This window comes from Ostrea edulis, chromosome 3 (assembly GCF_947568905.1).
Source record: "Ostrea edulis chromosome 3, xbOstEdul1.1, whole genome shotgun sequence".
NCBI classification, from domain to species: domain Eukaryota; kingdom Metazoa; phylum Mollusca; class Bivalvia; order Ostreida; family Ostreidae; genus Ostrea; species Ostrea edulis.
In genome coordinates this window covers 88,667,571-88,685,260 of record NC_079166.1, presented here as the reverse complement: position 1 = coordinate 88,685,260, position 17,690 = coordinate 88,667,571, and the positions used below count along the sequence as shown (strand labels likewise).

The window sequence follows — 17,690 nt, the reverse complement described above, 5'->3', positions numbered from 1 at the left end:
CCAAGCTATGAACACAATGCCATGTATCTAGTTATCTATATTACCAAGCTATGAACACAATGTCATGTATCTAGTTATCTATATTACCAAGCTATGAACACAATGTCATGTATCTAGTTATCTGTATTACCAAGCTATGAACACAATGTCATGTTTCTAGTTATCTACATTACCAAGCTATGAACACAGGGTCATGTATCTAGTTATCTATATTACCAAGCTATGAACACAATGTCATGGATCTAGTTATCTATATCACCAAGCTATTAATTGATGCAATATAGTACTTTAATTGATTAACCTTTTGTTTTGACATATTATTGATACACCCTAGATATACTTGTAGAAATCGACTGAAGAATTCGACATGAGGTGATTGGTTGTACAGAACTTTCCAAGTTCTCCCAGATCCAGGGAAACACAAAGTCAGTCAACTGGACTAGCAGAAGAATGTCCTGACCATTAGACCAAACAGCAACATTGAGGGGGTGGCAGTGTGAGTCTATTATTTCAGTTTTATAAATGACTGGTTAGTCTCACTGTGTGTCCTACATATGTTCTACGAAACAGTAAATTTTAATGCAATGGATAAAAATGAAATACAAAGTCAGGGTCCCAGAATCTCTAATCAGGTGTTCTACCAACTTAACAATCTGGTATTCGGCTCTCCATAAAATTTAATTGCTACTCGCTGAAGAAAATTCATCATGACCCTGCTGTTATTCAACTGTTGTGATTTTGAAAATACTTTTATTTATTTTCATACTCATGCATACCAGTCGCAGTAGCTCAGTGCTAGAGCGTTCTCTTTGTAACGAGGATGTGCTAGATCGTTCTCTTTGTAACGAGGAGGTGCTAGAGCGTTCTCTTTGTAACGAGGAGGTGCTAGAGCGTTCTCTTTGTAACGAGGAGGTCGTGAGTTCGAGCCCTTCTCGTGCCATGACTGTCAAAACGAAGGTAGTGATTGCTCCTTCTCGAAAATCTCGGCAGTTAGAAGTGAGAATCATTGATTTTTCAGATATGATCTTAACATTGGAGATCCCGTGTCACGGAAGACGTCACGATGAAGAATCGTAACTGCTACGGCTCTCAGCGCTAAACATAAGTCTGAATTTGTGTTACGTACAGCTGGTGAGGTCTCAATATGAGTGAAAAATTCCCGACGGTACGTTAAAAACAAGCAATCAATATTCCCACGAAAAAAATTGAACCCCATATTGTGGACTTAATGCTGCCAGAAAAGCTTTACTTTTTGTTTTTTGTTTTTTAGGTCTTGATATCAAGGGTCTGGGCCTTTCCATTTCGGAAAATAGCGACATTTACTTGAAATGATTTAGAACACCCTCACGTACAAATACAGATAGTAGGATTTATATAGGTCTGTTGACTTGTTTCTTTATTTGGTGTAATCATGTTGGTTGTTTGTATTGTGTCACTGAGATTAGATAAACAAAATATTATTTACACTAACCCTAACTACACCAACACTAATGATGTGCGTACGTGTGATTTTCCCCGTCTACCTTTGCATAAGATCATATCACCATGTACTTCAAAACCTTACATCTGTAAAGGATATACTACCTTATTGACTGGGTCGAGGCCTCTGCTGGTGGACTGTTATTCCCCGAGGGTCTCTACAGCCCAGTCGCTAAGTACTTCGTTACAAGCTTGAAAATACGGATGTATATTTAACTGTTGTGATAAGATTTAGAAATTCATTTCAAAATTAAGGACTATCTCCCTCATGCATATTTCTGATCCTTCGACGAATTTGGCTCCAGTCTTGGGCATCCCTTACTTTTCTTCATAACTCCTGTCACTTGACCTTTCTACATTGTAGATTGTAGTTTGTAGGTCCCAGCATCAACTCATGATTTCAGAAGATCGCATGTGTCTGTATGCGTCCCGGTTTTAAAGTTATACAAGAGTTTATGATTAAGGTCAAAGGTCAAGTGCAATGGAGTCACTTGACCTTAAAACTAGTTTGTAGGTCACTGTAGTCCTTTGACACTATTTTTAAGCCCCGCCATTTTCCTATCTTTTCTAAACAACCCAGAACTCTATCATATTTGTGCAAGATGAAGATAACGAACAGTGATCAATCTCATAACTCCTATAAGCAATACAAAATAGATAGTTGGGCAAACACGGACCCCTGGACACACCAGAGGTGGGATCAGGTGCCTTGGAGGAGTAAGCATCCCCTGTTGACCGGTCACACCCGCCGTGAGCCCCATATCCTGATCAGGTAAACGGAGTTATCCGCAGTCAAAATCAGTGTGCCAAGAACGGCTTAACAATCGGTATGAAACACGTCAGACAGCATTTGACCCAATGCGAGGTTGTATTGACGAACTAGATCGTTATAACGACCATAGAATTTGCGAAATGCTGACATCAATCGAGACTGTTGAAATCCCTGTACCATCAACTTGTTTGTCAGTAGCTTACCTCGATTTAAAAACTGACTATACCCAGAACAAGCTCTTGCATTTGTCAAGTTATATCTTGTTTACTTTTTAATTCATTTTTTAACCTCATCTCCATTTGTTCCCCGAAATGTATCTTAAACTCATTCAATCAGAAAACAAAAGTCCTATTTGCACAATTAGCCTTTGATATCATTGAATATCTAAAACTTTCATAAACGAATTGCGGAGAATGGCTGCAGACATTTTAGGTGAGAGAAAGAAGCACAAGAATAAGAACCGAGCAAAAAAGATAACCCTCCGTAGTTCCTTTAGGAGAGTTAACCTATAACAACGTCAAATTACTGTACCAAGTTTAATAATGTGTCACTAAACATAATTACACAGGCATTGTAAGATAGAATTACAAAACAGCAGTAAGACACTGAAGTTCCATCAGTTAAACTTACAAAAGCAAGTACACGCTAATTATACACATTTAGAATAGTAATAAACACAGAGCTGTAGTAACACAGCCGTAATTAACACAGTCGTAATTAACACAGCTGTAATTAACACAGCCGTAATTAACACAGCTGTAATTAACACAGCCGTAATTAACACAGCTGTAATTAACACAGCCGTAATTAACACAGTCGTAATTAACACAGCCGTAATTAACACAACTGTAATTAACACAGCCGTAATTAACACAGCCGTAATTAACACAGCCGTAATTAACACAGCTGTAATTAACACAGCCGTAATTAACACAGCCGTAATTAACACAGCCGTAATTAACACAGCTGTAATTAACACAGCCGTAATTAACACAACTGTAATTAACACAGCCGTAATTAACACAGCCGTAATTAACACAACTGTAATTAACACAGCCGTAATTAACACAGCCGTAATTAACACAGCTGTAATTAACACAGCCGTAATTAACACAGCTGTAATTAACACAGCCGTAATTAACACAGCCGTAATTAACACAGTCGTAATTAACACAGCATTGTAAATAGCGTTCTTTCTAGATTTGTAATTAACGTCATGTTGAGATGGGTGGTTAACACGGTGTTTATAGATATTGAATTTTCTTCACTTTATTATCTACATTAGCCACAAAGAGATTGTTTCTGATGTCTACACATAAACCACAAGGACGCCATAAATCATAGTTTTGAATGTAACGGAGGAACTGTCCGTCCTGATCTAGGATGTGGATACGGTCATTGTAATAGTCTGCTGTCAGGATGTGACTCTGGCTGTCTGTAGTGATGCCGACTGGATTGAATGATTCCTTGGTATTAGAGGGATGACCAGTGTATCTAAATCGGAGTTTTCCTGACTGATTGACCACCACTATTGATTTGGCTTTATAGTCAGACACGCAGATATCCAGGTTCTTGTTCTCACTAATGTACCGAGCAGATGAATAGAAAGGACGACCCCGATCATCAAACTGAATGCTTTGTTTCTCAGTGGAGCCAGAGTAACGCACAACTTTGGATTGTGTTTCATCATCACTGATCATGGTAACCAGGAGATCATCGAAAGAGGTACTGCAGACATTAAGAGGTCTCCATCCCTGTAGTGTGATCACTGTCCGTATCTGTTGATTCTTCACTATGTTTACAGTTTTATTTTCATAGTCAGTATAAACAAGATCTCCGTCCCGTGTCACTGATATGTCCCGCGGTGTGTTCCCTGACTTTGTTCGTATCGATGTCAGTAGTTTTCCTTGAAGGTTGAGGAGCTTTATGATTTCGTTATTTCCACGTGTCCATACCTCGTCTTCACTGAGACAGCTAACATTGCGTAGTCCGGTATGCCCAGTATCTATGGAGGCGGAGAATCGCGGTTCATCAAGTAATGGTCTGACTGACTGAGCAGATGATACAGCTTCTGGTGACTTCATTGTGTCGCCATGTTCTTTTGTAAGGGATAATGATGACAGAGAACCGAACATTTCATTGAGCTGACCTTTGTTCATTTTCGGAGGAGAGAAACTCGGTAATGAAACTCGGACTTTTGGGGGCAGTGATCTAAATTCGGAATTTCTGGATTTGAAAGTAAATGTTAAGGAGACGTCATTGGAGCCCAGTATTTTCTTCAGGTCCTGAATGATCTGTCTAAGTTCTGTAATTTTGTTTGTAATTTCATCTTTATTTTTGTTGAGAGCGGCCAGGTGTTTGTTTTTCATCTCGGCAATGTCGGATTTCCGCTTGTTGACAATGGCGGTAATTTCCCGGTGTAAGATTTCTCCTTGTTGATCGGCGGCTGTTGACAGTTTCCCATAATTCGTTTCTAACTCGGCTTTCTCAGTTTCAACATCAGATGACATTTCTTCATAACGGGGAAAAATTCTTGACTTTAGTTCTTCCAAATCGTTTTTTAAATCGTCTTTTTTAGATTTGAGTTTCTCGAGAACATCTGATATTTTGTGACCTCTGTGTTCATCTGAGGTGACGCAGGTAATACAGACAGGAATGTCACAATTCTCGCAGTAAATTTCACAATGTTTTGCGGCATGTTTTGGGCATTTTGGGTAGATAGGGGTAGTACTTTTGTGTAAAAATGGCACAACATTGTGTTTTTGAGAGGAATCTGAGAGATGTTTTCCTACACAGTTAACGCAAAGATTTATCTGACAAAGTTCACAGTGACTCTGTAGGGGGATAGTTTCACAGAGGTCACACAGTAGAACGTCCTGGGCACTGCGACGAGGATGCATTTCTGTTGTCGGGGTCACACCAGAAGTTCACTGTCAATAAAAAAGGGAATCTTAATTACAGATTTTGATGGTTGAAACAATTGAAAACTATGATGAATAATTCTAACATTTCAAATGAAATGATATGTACCAGGCATCGGTATACTGAATCCCCCTTCTCAGAATGATATTACCTTATCATGACTGATCACACAAACATATCAATGGCATTACAATGTCAGAATTTATATATGTAAGATTCCGTCTCACCTGAAAATCCAACATGGCTTCCCTGTTGTTTCGACCTTCATTTTAGTCCTGTGTGGTTTGTCAGCCCTGTATACAATATAGATCTGCATTATATCTCTTGTGTAAATAGTTTTAAAGTCTGATTAATTGCATGTCAGGTAGCTATGCCAGCATTTGACGTCAGCTGATAGGGCTTATGATTATTAAAAGGGTCGTCAGGAAACACATAGATGAGGTTAAACCGGATGTTATAGGGAAACGTTAACTTGCGCATGTACGTTTTCAACGGAGTCGAACTCTATATCAATTAGTCTTTTCCGTCATGTCAAGTCGAGAAGAACACAGTTTTGACCAAGTAGAATTCCGATTGCACTGGAGTTTGCAATCGTAACTACTCGTTAATTCATCGCTCACGGAAATGACCGAATACCTTTGATAAAACAACCTTTAATTATTACAGGGTAGCACAGGATCGTCCGCAAGGGGGTGGGGGGTGGGGTGGGGGTAACATGCATATTTACAAGTACATGTTTGTCTGAATCAGCAATATTTTATAAACAATAGTCATGATCTTTATGGTTTGTGAAAAACAGGAAAACATTGAGGATGGATGTTGACGGATAACTAACAACTCAACGTTATGACAAACGGGTTAAATCCATCTTCTCAATGCATCATTAACGTCCCAATAGCAATATTCCACTATCACCTGCATAAGATATTTATTTCTCTCAACGGATCCAGTACGCAAGAACTTGTTTTGTGTGAAAGATGTAGATAACAAACAGTGATCAATCTCATAACTTCTATCAGGACTACAAAATAGATAGTTGGGCAAACATGAACCCCTGGACACACCAGAGGTGGGATCAGGTGCCTAGGAGGAGTAAGCATCTCTGTCGGCCAGTCACACCCGCCGTGAACTATATATCCTGATCAGGTAAACAAAGTTATCCGTAGTCAAAAGCAGTGTGCTAGGAACGGCCTAACAATCGATATGAAACACGCCAGACAGCATTTGACCCAATGATAGGTACTATTGTCGAACTAGATCGTTATAATGTTCATAGAATTTACAAAACTTCAATCGAGACTGTTGAAACCCCGGTACCATCAACTTGTTTGTCAGTAGCTTGCCTCGATTTAAAAACTGAGCATACGCAGAACAAGCTCTTGCATATCGTATGAGTTGAGATATATAGACAACATATGTAGGTGATAATGGAATATTGCTACAAAAATATGGGAAGTTGACGATGGAGAAGCTGAAATCATCCTGTTTGTCATACAGTTGAGTTGTCAGTTTGCCGTTAATGTCTACTTTCAATAGAATATCTAAATATGAAGCAGAAGTGGATGACTCTGGTGTCTTTTATTTCGAATTCACAGGGATATATCGAATCGACATTTGAATGAAAATTATTGCATGTATTGTTAATAGACAAAACGTCGTTTACATATCGAAATGTCGAATTGAAAGCCACAGCAAAAATTTTTTTTCTTCTCACGTACAAGTTTTTTAATAAATTCTCCTTCATATGAATATAGAAACAGGTCAGCTTACAAAGGAGCACAATTCGTGCCCATGGGAATTCCAACAGACTGTTGGAAGACATGGTCACCAAAGACCACAAAGATATTGTCAATGAGGAACTCCAGCACACTCCTTATTTCAACTTCAGAGCATCCGTGCGCAGAATCAGAGCGGTGTTCAACAAAGTAATTTTCTGGATGACTGATCACTCATACATGATCAGTTTTTTAATTGAGGCAGGCTGCTGACAAACAAGGTGATGGTACAGGGGTTTTAACAGTCTCGATTAAAGTCAGCATTTTGTAAATTATATGGTCGTTTGTTAGGCCGTTCTTGGCACAAGGATTTTGACTATGAATTACTCAGTTTACTTGATCAAGATTTAGGGTTCACAGCGGATGTGTCCGGTCGATAGGTGATGCTTACTCCCCCTAGACACCCGATCCCTACTCTGGTATATGCAGGGATCCGTGTTTGCACAACTCTCTATTCTGTATTCGCTTTAGGAGTTATAAGATGGATTACTGTTGACCATCTTTCATTTTAGTGTCCTTAATAATAAAGCGATGAATAACATGGCGTATATTTTAGTATCTTTTGCAAGGCTACATGACAATGACTTCACCCCCAGCAACGCTCATCAGTGATTGTAAATGATTGTGCGTTGTTTAACGTCCCGCTTGAGAACATTTCACTCCTATGGAGACGTCACCATTACCGGTGAAGGGTTGCAAAATCTAGGTCTATTTTACCACACCTGCTGTGACATGGGGCCTCAGTTTTTTCAACCCATTTAGTCGCCTCTTACGACAGGCAAGGGGTATTGAGGATTTATTCTAACCAAAATCTCCACAGTTTTAAAGCAAGTCATATGTTGTTGTTCATATCTTGAAATGGATATTATTTGTGAAGTTGCACTAAACTTTTGAAACGAAAAACGACATTGAAACTTGTGAACACCAACGTTCTGTTGTCAGATTGATATCACAGGATTAAGGTGCTTTACTACTAGATTGATTTCATTGAATATACAGACCAGATTGTGTCCACTGTTGAATTTGATTTTTAGGGTCCAGATCGAATACAAGGATGACTCTTACCAGTGTATATCTTTAGAGTTAAAAGCATTGAACATCCATAGCATTAGGTCTACATATATTTTCAACCCTAACAATTAAACTTTTAGTGAAATATTTCCATGTTTCAAGATTTACAAAAATCTGAAATCTGTTTTAAAACAGAGATCTGCATTGTTACGGTGGTTGTTCAAGCGTCATTGCGAGACATTTTCTACAAAATACAGGTATGTTTTATCCTGTGGTCTGCATCAAATCACGGGAGTCGGTAGTTTTATCTGTAAAGGTCCATAAATGTTAACAACTATCAGCTATACAGATAAAATTCTGGTGATCAAATGCACTATACAGTGGTTTGCATCATATACACCCGTTCAAGGTACCGAAAGTCCTCGATCAAAGTCTCAGCAATGATGTACATGTGCGTAGTTATAAAATGATTCTTAATTGATGTGACAACCCCCATCGCCTTTAGGAATGTATATGAGTAAAAATGCTAGAACACTAGAAAATAATTCCAAAATCTTTTTTGTGCGATATAGTAATCACTTTTATTCTGTTTTCGAATTTTTCACTGTCCCATTCAGGAATTTCTCCAAATTGCATTTCATATTTTTTTAATGCAACCATATAACTATAATGTTAATATTGATAGTATATTAGAGATATTTGTAAAACAGCATACCAGACCAGAGCCATGAATTCAAGTTAGGGGTCCAGCCTCCTGCAACTGGCATATTCTATGTATTTTAGAACTTAAGGTTTGATATATAATGAAAGGCGAAGATAAGGAACAGTGATCAATCTCATAACTCCCGCAAGGAAAACAAAATAGATAGTTGGGCAAAGATCAGGTGCCAAGGGGGAGTAAGCATCAAAATCTTTTACACGAGAAGAAAAAATCTCTTGCTGTGGCTTTCAATTTGAAATTTAGATATATCGACGAAGTTTTATCTATTAACAATGATATTTGTCATTCATATGTTGATTCGATATATCCCTGTGAACTCGAAATAAAAGACACCACAGAGTCGTCCAATTTTGCTTCATACTTGAATATTTTATTGAATATAGATATTAACTAACAACTCAACTGTATGACAGACGGATGATTTCAGTTTCCCCATCGTCAACTTCCTACATTGATGTAGCAATATCCTATTATCACCTACATATAGTGTTTATATCTCTCAACTGTTTCAATGCGCATAAGCTTGCTCTGTGTATGATCAGCTTTTAAATCGAGGCAGGTTACTGCCAAACAAGTTGTCTCTGCAGGGATTTCAACCGTCTCGTTTAAAGTCAGCATTTCGCAAATTCTGTAGTCATACTAAAGATGTAGTTTACCCATACAAACTATCGTTGGATCAAATACTGTCTGAGGTGTTTCATACGGAATGTTTGGCCGTTCTAACCACACTGATTTTGACTACGAATAACTTCGTTCACCTGATCAAGATATAGGGCCCACGGCTTGTATGACCGGTCGACAGGGAATGTTTACTTCTCCTAGGCACCTGATCCAACTTCTGGTATATCCAGGGGTTTGTGTTTGCCCAATTCACTATTTTGTATTACTTATAGGAATTAACTCATTCTGCAGATCTATATATTAGTCACTCTCACTTTACATGTCTAAATATAAGTCACTCTCAATTTACATGTCTATATATTAGTCACACTCAGTCTACATGTCTATATATTAGTCACTCTCAGTCTACATGTCTATATATAAGTCACACTCAGTTTACATGTCTATATATTAGTCACACTCAGTCTATATGTCTATATATTAGTCACTCTCAGTCTACATGTCTATATATTAATCACACTCAGTCTATATCTCTATATATTAATCACACTCAGTCTATATGTCTATAAATTAATCACACTCAGTCTACATGTCTATATATTAGTCACTCTCAGTTTACATGTCTATATATTAGTCTCACTCAGTCTACATGTCTAAATATTAGTCACTCTCAGTTCACATTTCTATATATTAGTCTCACTCAGTCTACATGTCTATATATTAGTCACACTCAGTCTACATGTCTTTATATAAGTCACACTGAGTCTACATGTCTATAAATTAGTCACACGGAGTCTACATGTCTATATATTAGTCACACTCAGTATATATATATATATATATATATATATATATATATATATTAGTCACTCTCAGTCTATATGTCTATATATTAGTCACTCTCAGTCTACATGTCTATATATTAGTCTCACTCAGTCTACATGTATATAAATTAGTCACAGTCAGTCTACATGTCTATATATTAGTCACACTCAGTCTACATGTCTATATATTAGTCACACTCACTCTAAATGTCTACATATTAATCACACTCAGTCTACATGTCTATATATTAATCACACTCAGTCTACATGTCTATATATTAATCACTCTTAGTCTACTTGTCTATATATTAGTCACACTCAGTCTATATGTCTATATATTAGTCACACGGAGTCTACATGTCTATATATAAGTCACTCTCAGTCTACATGTCGATATATTAATCACACTCAGTCTACATGTCTATATATTAGTCACACTCAGTCTACATGTCTATATATTAGTCACACTCAGTCTACATGTCTATATATTAATCACTCTCAGTCTACATGTCTATATATTAGTCTCACTCAGTCTACATGTCTATATATTAGTCACACTCAGTGTATATGTCTATATATTAGTCACACTCAGTCTACATGTCTATATATTAATCACTCTCAGTCTACATGTCTATATATTAGTCTCACTCAGTCTACATGTCTATATATTAGTCACACTCAGTGTATATGTCTATATATTAGTCACACTCAGTCTACATGTCTATATATAAGTCACTCTCAGTCTACATTTCTATATATTAATCACACTCAGTCTATATGTCTATATATTAGTCACAGTCAGTCTACATGTCTATGTATTAGTCACACTCACTCTAAATGTCTACATATTAATCACACTCAGTCTACATGTCTATATATTAGTCAAACTCAGTCTACATGTCTATATATTAATCACACTCAGTCAACATGTCTAAATATTAGTCACACTCAGTCTACATGTCTATATATTAATCACACTCAGTCAATATGTCTAAATATTAGTCACACTCAGTCTACATGTCTATATATTAGTCTCACTCAGTCTACATGTCTATATATTAATCACACTCGGTCAACATGTCTAAATATTAGTCACACTCAGTCTACATGTCTATATATTAGTCACACTCAGTCTACATGTCTATATATTAGTCACACTCAGTCTTAATGTCTATATATTAATCACACTCAGACTATATGTCTAAATTGTACTCACTTGAATATGAGGGGTGGATAGGCGGTAATCCTCCCCCTCCCTATCCGCCCCTCCCGCTCGCCCTGTTCCAATCTCATGTAGGCCTACTGTATATCTTATTAGTGTATGTATATTATGCTTCTACAATCTAATTAAAATTTTATCATATGATCCGCTCATCTACTATCGCTACATAGTAAATAAGCGGATCGTAGGATCTGATTTTAATCATTGATGTTTTTACAATCATGATGTTAAAATATGCGTTGTCCGAATTGTAGGTAAGCTGCTGTACGGTGATGAAGATTTGAATTTTTTTTTATACTTTGCTGCTGATAAATTGACCATTATCTACTAATTGCGTATTATTGATAAGATATTTTCAATATTTCATATTTTATAGTTCTACAATGATTCCTGGCCTGGAGGTTATAAAACTTTTTTGAGCATGTTTTCATACTCAAACTCGAACTCCGTGCTCTAAATCGTACTCATACTCAAAAGTGAAGGCTATCAAACTTTTATAAAATTGTTCTCATACTCAAATGGAGTACATGCTCAAGATTTTCGAGTATGCTTTGGAGCTTGCTCAGAGTTGTACTCAAACCAAAAATGGCTAAGTGTGAGTATGAGTACTGTAAAAGTTTTATAACCTCCAGGCCAGGTACTTGTCATTTGCGCGCCACCAAGATAGACCTGTAAAAGGCGTACGTGATTGGACTCACAATCTGGATGACGCAGCACGGCCCATTGATGAATCTGACAGCGAAGAAGATAGATAGTCCATTTAAAGAATAAGAGATAGCACAATGTTCCTGATACACATCTTTTCTGTTTTTATTATTTACCACAGAATGCATTTTATCACTAGACTTTGTGTCATTTATTCGTCATAATCATGTTATTCGATCCACGGGCTTAACAATATCGTTATCATGATTATTTGTATAAAGATTTATCATTATAGATAGTCGGCACACGGACTAACCAGTTACTAATACTTTTATATTTTTTACACATATTAACTAATCATGTTATTTATTCCGTTTTTAAAAGTCACATTTACGGAATAAATGCAATCGTCAGTGACGGATTTAAGGGGGCGCAGTCAACATGCGCCCCCCCCCCCTCCCCTAAAATTTTCAAACTTAAGGTAAATTGTGGTATCTTGTTTAGAAAAATGTACTAAACAATGTAAGAAGCAATAATTTCTTCCACTCTCGGAAAAAATAAATGACAAAATCTATTGATTTCTTGAATTACTTTATTGGGAGAACTTAATTTTTTGCAAAAACCCTTAAAATTTGCGTCATTTTATTAATTTCACCTCATGAAAAATGATAAAAATAGTACAAAAGACCAAATAGCAGATATATTTCAGGCCCTATAAAAGCTGTAAAATCCAGGAGTGTCCGGGGGCTTCGCCCCCTGGGCCCCCACCAGGGCTTCGCCCCCAGACCCCCTGCCTCATAAAGTGGCGCCCCCCGTAACCGCAATTCCTGGATCCGCCCCTGATGGTAAAGTCCGCGGATCGAATAACATGATTATGCCATTTATTCGTCCGGACGGTCTTTTACCTGGAGTGGACAAGTCCGACTTGCTTGTTTATTTATTTTTGTTGTTGTTGTTGTAAAAACTGTATTTAAAAATTACCACCTGTAGTTGTCAACCATCACCTCTTATCAACGACTCGTTGAGATATATATATATATATATATATATATATATATATATATATATATACATATACATATATATATATATATATATTACAAAGCACTAAAATGACCAACGACACGAACAACCAGATTGTCAAATTTTCGGGACGACCCGTCCATTCTACAGGACAAACGAAAAGAATTACATAATGTGGCCAATATCAACAGAGCATAATAACAAAAACTACATATAAATGATGGAGCATTTAAATTTGGCCCAATCAACCCCTCCCAAGCACAGGTACTTGTTTCTGTAAAACACTTACGACCCCTGTATACTAATAACAACACAAGGTACCTAGTTTCAAATGACACAGAATGGCACCCCCTGAGAATGTCGGCCTTTTGAGCTTCCAAGGAATATGTGTTATTAGTATACAGAGGTCGTAAGTGTTTTACAGAAACAAGTGCCTGTGCTCCCAAGACTTCCATTTCTTAAAGTCATTGGGGATGGGGTGGAAACGCGAGTCACTATTCATAACATTTTGCTTACATTCTTCTCACGCACCACCATTATCAAAAATAGTGAGGGAGATTCCCTAACACATCTTTACTTCCACCCCCACCCCCGGTGGTTCTACGCGTACTCTCCTAGAAATATCAATATATGTTTGGTTATCGGTAGACGAAGCATCCCAGCAGTTTGAAATGAAAATTTCCTGTGGTTTATTTTTTACCGGAATAGTGTGAGAAAAGTTTTATCATGATGAACAGATTTACAGGCAAAGTGTTAAAATATGGCGGGAAAAGATTGGGAGGGGGTCAAACCGAAAATATTCTTAAATGATGTGTAAGTGGATGTTAAGTAAAATTGTGATTTAAATCAGACTGGATTATAAAAGAAAATTTGCAACTAGGCAATTTTTAACCAGAAATGTTATCAAGAAATACAACTCCCAGAGGCGGATCCAGGAATCACGGGGGAGGGGGGGGCTACAAGGCGGCCCCCAGTGGTTCCTGGATTTTATTGGACATGAAATATGTCTCCTATATAGTCATTTTTACTATTTTCTGTCATTTTTAATAAGGTAAAATTAATAAAATGACGCAAATTTTAAAAGTTTTCCCAGGATAAAAATTTATTCAATAAATCAAACGATTTTGTCGAGGGTGAAGGAAATTATTACTTCTTTTATCGTTTACATTTTTCTAAAGAAAAGACCACGATTAAGGGGGGGGGGGGGGGGGGGGGGGGGGACGGGGGACTGTACCCCATTAAATCCGCCACTGACTCCATCCTTTCTTCATGCAATCTACAAGAGTTGTCTTTCTTTGTGAAGCAGAAGACTCTTGCTGTGAAAACGGAAATAGATGTCGAATCAGAAAGAAAACTTATTTTAGGGATATTTGCCGGTCCTTAGCAAAGATGAGTATTATTTCTGAATTAGATAATATTGAATTCCCTTTGTTATTTACGTGTACCGCAATTATTAGATCTATATAACGCACATACTGCAAAACTACAGCTCTCCCAGCCTCTAGGAAAATATTGATCTGCAGACCTGTCCCAATGTTTTCTTAGAGAGCTAGGCCTACAGTTCTGATGCTAATTATAATTCATTATTTTCTGCACTGCCCAGTGTCACATCACAGTAGTTTTAAAAAGTGAAATAGACCCAAGAAGGAGAATATTTGGGGCTGGATCGAACCCTTGACCCCTGCATCACTAGTCGGGTGCTCTAACCACTGAGCTATCCAGGCCGATGTCCACGGCCCAAACACATTCTAGACTTTTACAATACAACTGGACCAATTTCAAACAAGCTTGGCATGATATTTATGTAATGGTACAATAAATAGATATAAATAGAAAAAACTCTATCAATAGGGTGAAAGGTCAAGGTCACAATTTTGTATTTAGAAGACATTAAGTAGGCAAAGTGTATATACTGTAAAACTACCCCTCCCCTCCTTCCTTACAACAGGTGATTAAATGTTTATGTTTAAGAGCAAGGAGTCAATGGAAACCTACAATCTGGAAATTCTTTTTTACAAAATTGATGAAAGATCACAGGCACCTAAAGAACCCCCCCCCCCCCCCCCCCCCCCCCCCCCTTATGACATCTCCCTGACCTGCCGCTTGCCAAAATTCCTTAGGTAATGCTCTAATTACTTGGAAAATGTGCCCCGAAACGGAGACCCCCTGTTTGTTTACAAATTTTTGTTTCTTACCTTGTGGATTTTATTATACCGGTAGGAGGCCAATCTCTAAAGCTTACAAAAAGCGTGAAACGATTGTAAACATGAATCGAAAGAGGGATGAGATAGACTGGGAATTCACACATTTCAGAGAAATTATTGCCACCAAAAAATTTTATCAAAAGGGGGAGGGGGGTATCCATACTTCAGGTGCCTGTGGAAAGATTTAACAAAAATTAACAACTGGAAGTCACCCTCATTTTGAAGATGCATAAGTTTTGAATCAGCATGGAATTATTTTTATCTGATTTTACTTTCATTGAAAATAGTGATAACTGATGAAGAACAACAATGAAGTCTGTTACTTAATTTACTTTACATATGTGATGTATATAGACATTTTAGATCAGGTTTAAGTATAAAGGATGTGTCTACCTGTTTACATTTTGTAGGGGGGGGGGGGTGTTACATGTACCAAGTGTAATTCTCCGTCTGCATTTTGAGGTATATTCCTCCCACTTGTTCCATCATTAAAGAAGTTCACACCAGAGATTTGAAGTAATAAAGTAATTTTTGGGAAGTGTATTAATATTTGATTTCTCCATTGAAAGAGAATTAGGAAATTAAATTATATAAAAAGAAAAACTGGGGTCACAATGCTTGTTATTTAAACTTCATAAGCCTTAGAATCGGTGTTCTGTTTGGAGAAAATATATCAACCAAATTAATAAATCACAAAATTTGAACTAGTTCCAAGTTTCAACTACTTGACGTATGATAAATTATAAAACTGAAATACACGTATAGGAGTATTAAAATAGAGGATATGTTGGATGAAACAGAAACTGTAATATCATGCAGATTTAGTACTTTTTATGCCCCCCGAGATCGAAGATCGGGGGGGGGGGGGGGGATGGGAGGGGGCATATTGTTTTTGTCCTATCTGTCATTCTGTCTGAAACTTTAACCTTGCTAATAACTTTTGAACAGTAAGTGATAGAACTTTGATATTTCACATGAGTATTCCTTGTGACAAGACCTTTCCGTGGGTTCCAACATTTTTGACCCTTGACCTTGGAGTTTGACCTACTTTTTGAAAACCTTTAACCTTGCTAATGACTTTTAAACAGCAAGTGGTAGATCTTTGATATTTCACGTTCGATCACGAGTGTTCCTTGTGACAAGACCTTTGCGTTGGTACTAAACCTTTTGACCTTGACATTTTACCTACTTTTATTTTATTAATTATTTTTTTTTACATTGGTCATAACTTCTAAATGGTAAATATTAGAGCTTTCATATTGTACATGAGCATTTCTTGTGACAAGATCTTTCTACTGGTACCAAGATATTTGTCCTTGTGATCTTGGTCATCTTCGGAATTGGCCATTATCGGGGGCATTTGTGTTTCACAAACACATCTTGTTGATGAATCGATCTTTCAGCCTCAAAATATCGTCCCTGTCTAACCCTTTCAAAATTTGAATTGTCACAAAAATTTTCAACTGGATAGTGTTCAGTAATAGATGTGTGATATGTTTGCACCAATGAGATCAGTAGTGAACCAGTAAATATTTAGTTGTAGCATCCTGCGCAGTTGTGCTCAAAAGCTCAGGAGCGAACTTCCTTAAGCGGATAACATGAATTCACTGAATTAGCTTGTTTTCATGGACCCAGGAATTGAGGCCTATGCTAAAATGGTTCAATGTGGGGTCAGTGTTTGTTTACAGCATGGTCTTGAGTAGCTGCAGAACTGTAGCTCTCTGAAAAAAATATTTTGACATAACAGAGTTCTGCAGCTAGGTCTTGAGTACAAGATGGAATCACAAATTTGTTTTCAACATGACTCATAATCCAGGTGGGGTTACAAGTTTGTTCACTATGTGACACTTGGGTTCAGAGTTTGGTTACATATTTGTATGAACACATGAATGGTTTCAAGGTGGAGTCACAAATGTGTTCACGTGACTCTTGGTTTCAAGGTGGAGTCACAAATGTGTTCACGTGACTCTTGGTTTCAAGGTGGGGGTCACAAGTTTTTGTTTTGTAACATTACTCTCGGGATTAAATCGTGGTCACAAGAAGGAATTCATGTTTTAGATGGGATAACGCTGTAGCTCAGGTGAGTGATGTGGTCAATGAGCCTCTTGTATGATAGACAGCTGGACCAGAAGAGGAATTCAAAGTTTTAGGAGAGTTCCTTTAAGGATGTATGGTACACCAGAGAAATTTTATACGGATTAAAAGTGGAGGATATGTACAACAATATTTTGAAAGTGAAAACTTTAAAATTTACTTTATCTAATAGTCAAAAAATGCAGTGTTAGTAGAAAGCCATCTATAAAAATCTAAAACCCCTGTTGGACTCGAACACGCGATCTACAGTTCAGAAGTCAACATGCTAACCTACTGAGCTACTCAGATAGGCGATGATTATTGATATATGAATAGACAAATATTGCTGATATTTATATTTTCTAAAGGACCAAAATAGTACAAATGTAACAAACATC

At 37.2% G+C, this 17,690-nt stretch overlaps 1 protein-coding gene across 1 annotated transcript; it reads right to left on the bottom strand.

The window, feature by feature from the left end:
- Positions 1 to 2,773: 2,773 nt before the first annotated feature.
- Positions 2,774 to 5,563, bottom strand: LOC125673693 (E3 ubiquitin-protein ligase TRIM71-like). The gene is made up of 2 exons (XM_048910381.2): positions 5,401 to 5,563; positions 2,774 to 5,181 (listed from the first exon to the last, which is right to left on the bottom strand). The coding sequence occupies exon 2, from the start codon at positions 5,149 to 5,151 to the stop codon at positions 3,496 to 3,498; it is 1,656 nt and encodes a 551-aa protein (XP_048766338.2). The 5' UTR covers positions 5,152 to 5,181; positions 5,401 to 5,563; the 3' UTR covers positions 2,774 to 3,495.
- Positions 5,564 to 17,690: the final 12,127 nt, after the last annotated feature.

Bases quoted from the DNA above. Each gene is read 5' to 3' on its own strand.
- LOC125673693 (XM_048910381.2), bottom strand. From the start codon at position 5,151: ATGCATCCTCGTCGCAGTGCCCAGGACGTTCTACTGTGTGACCTCTGT.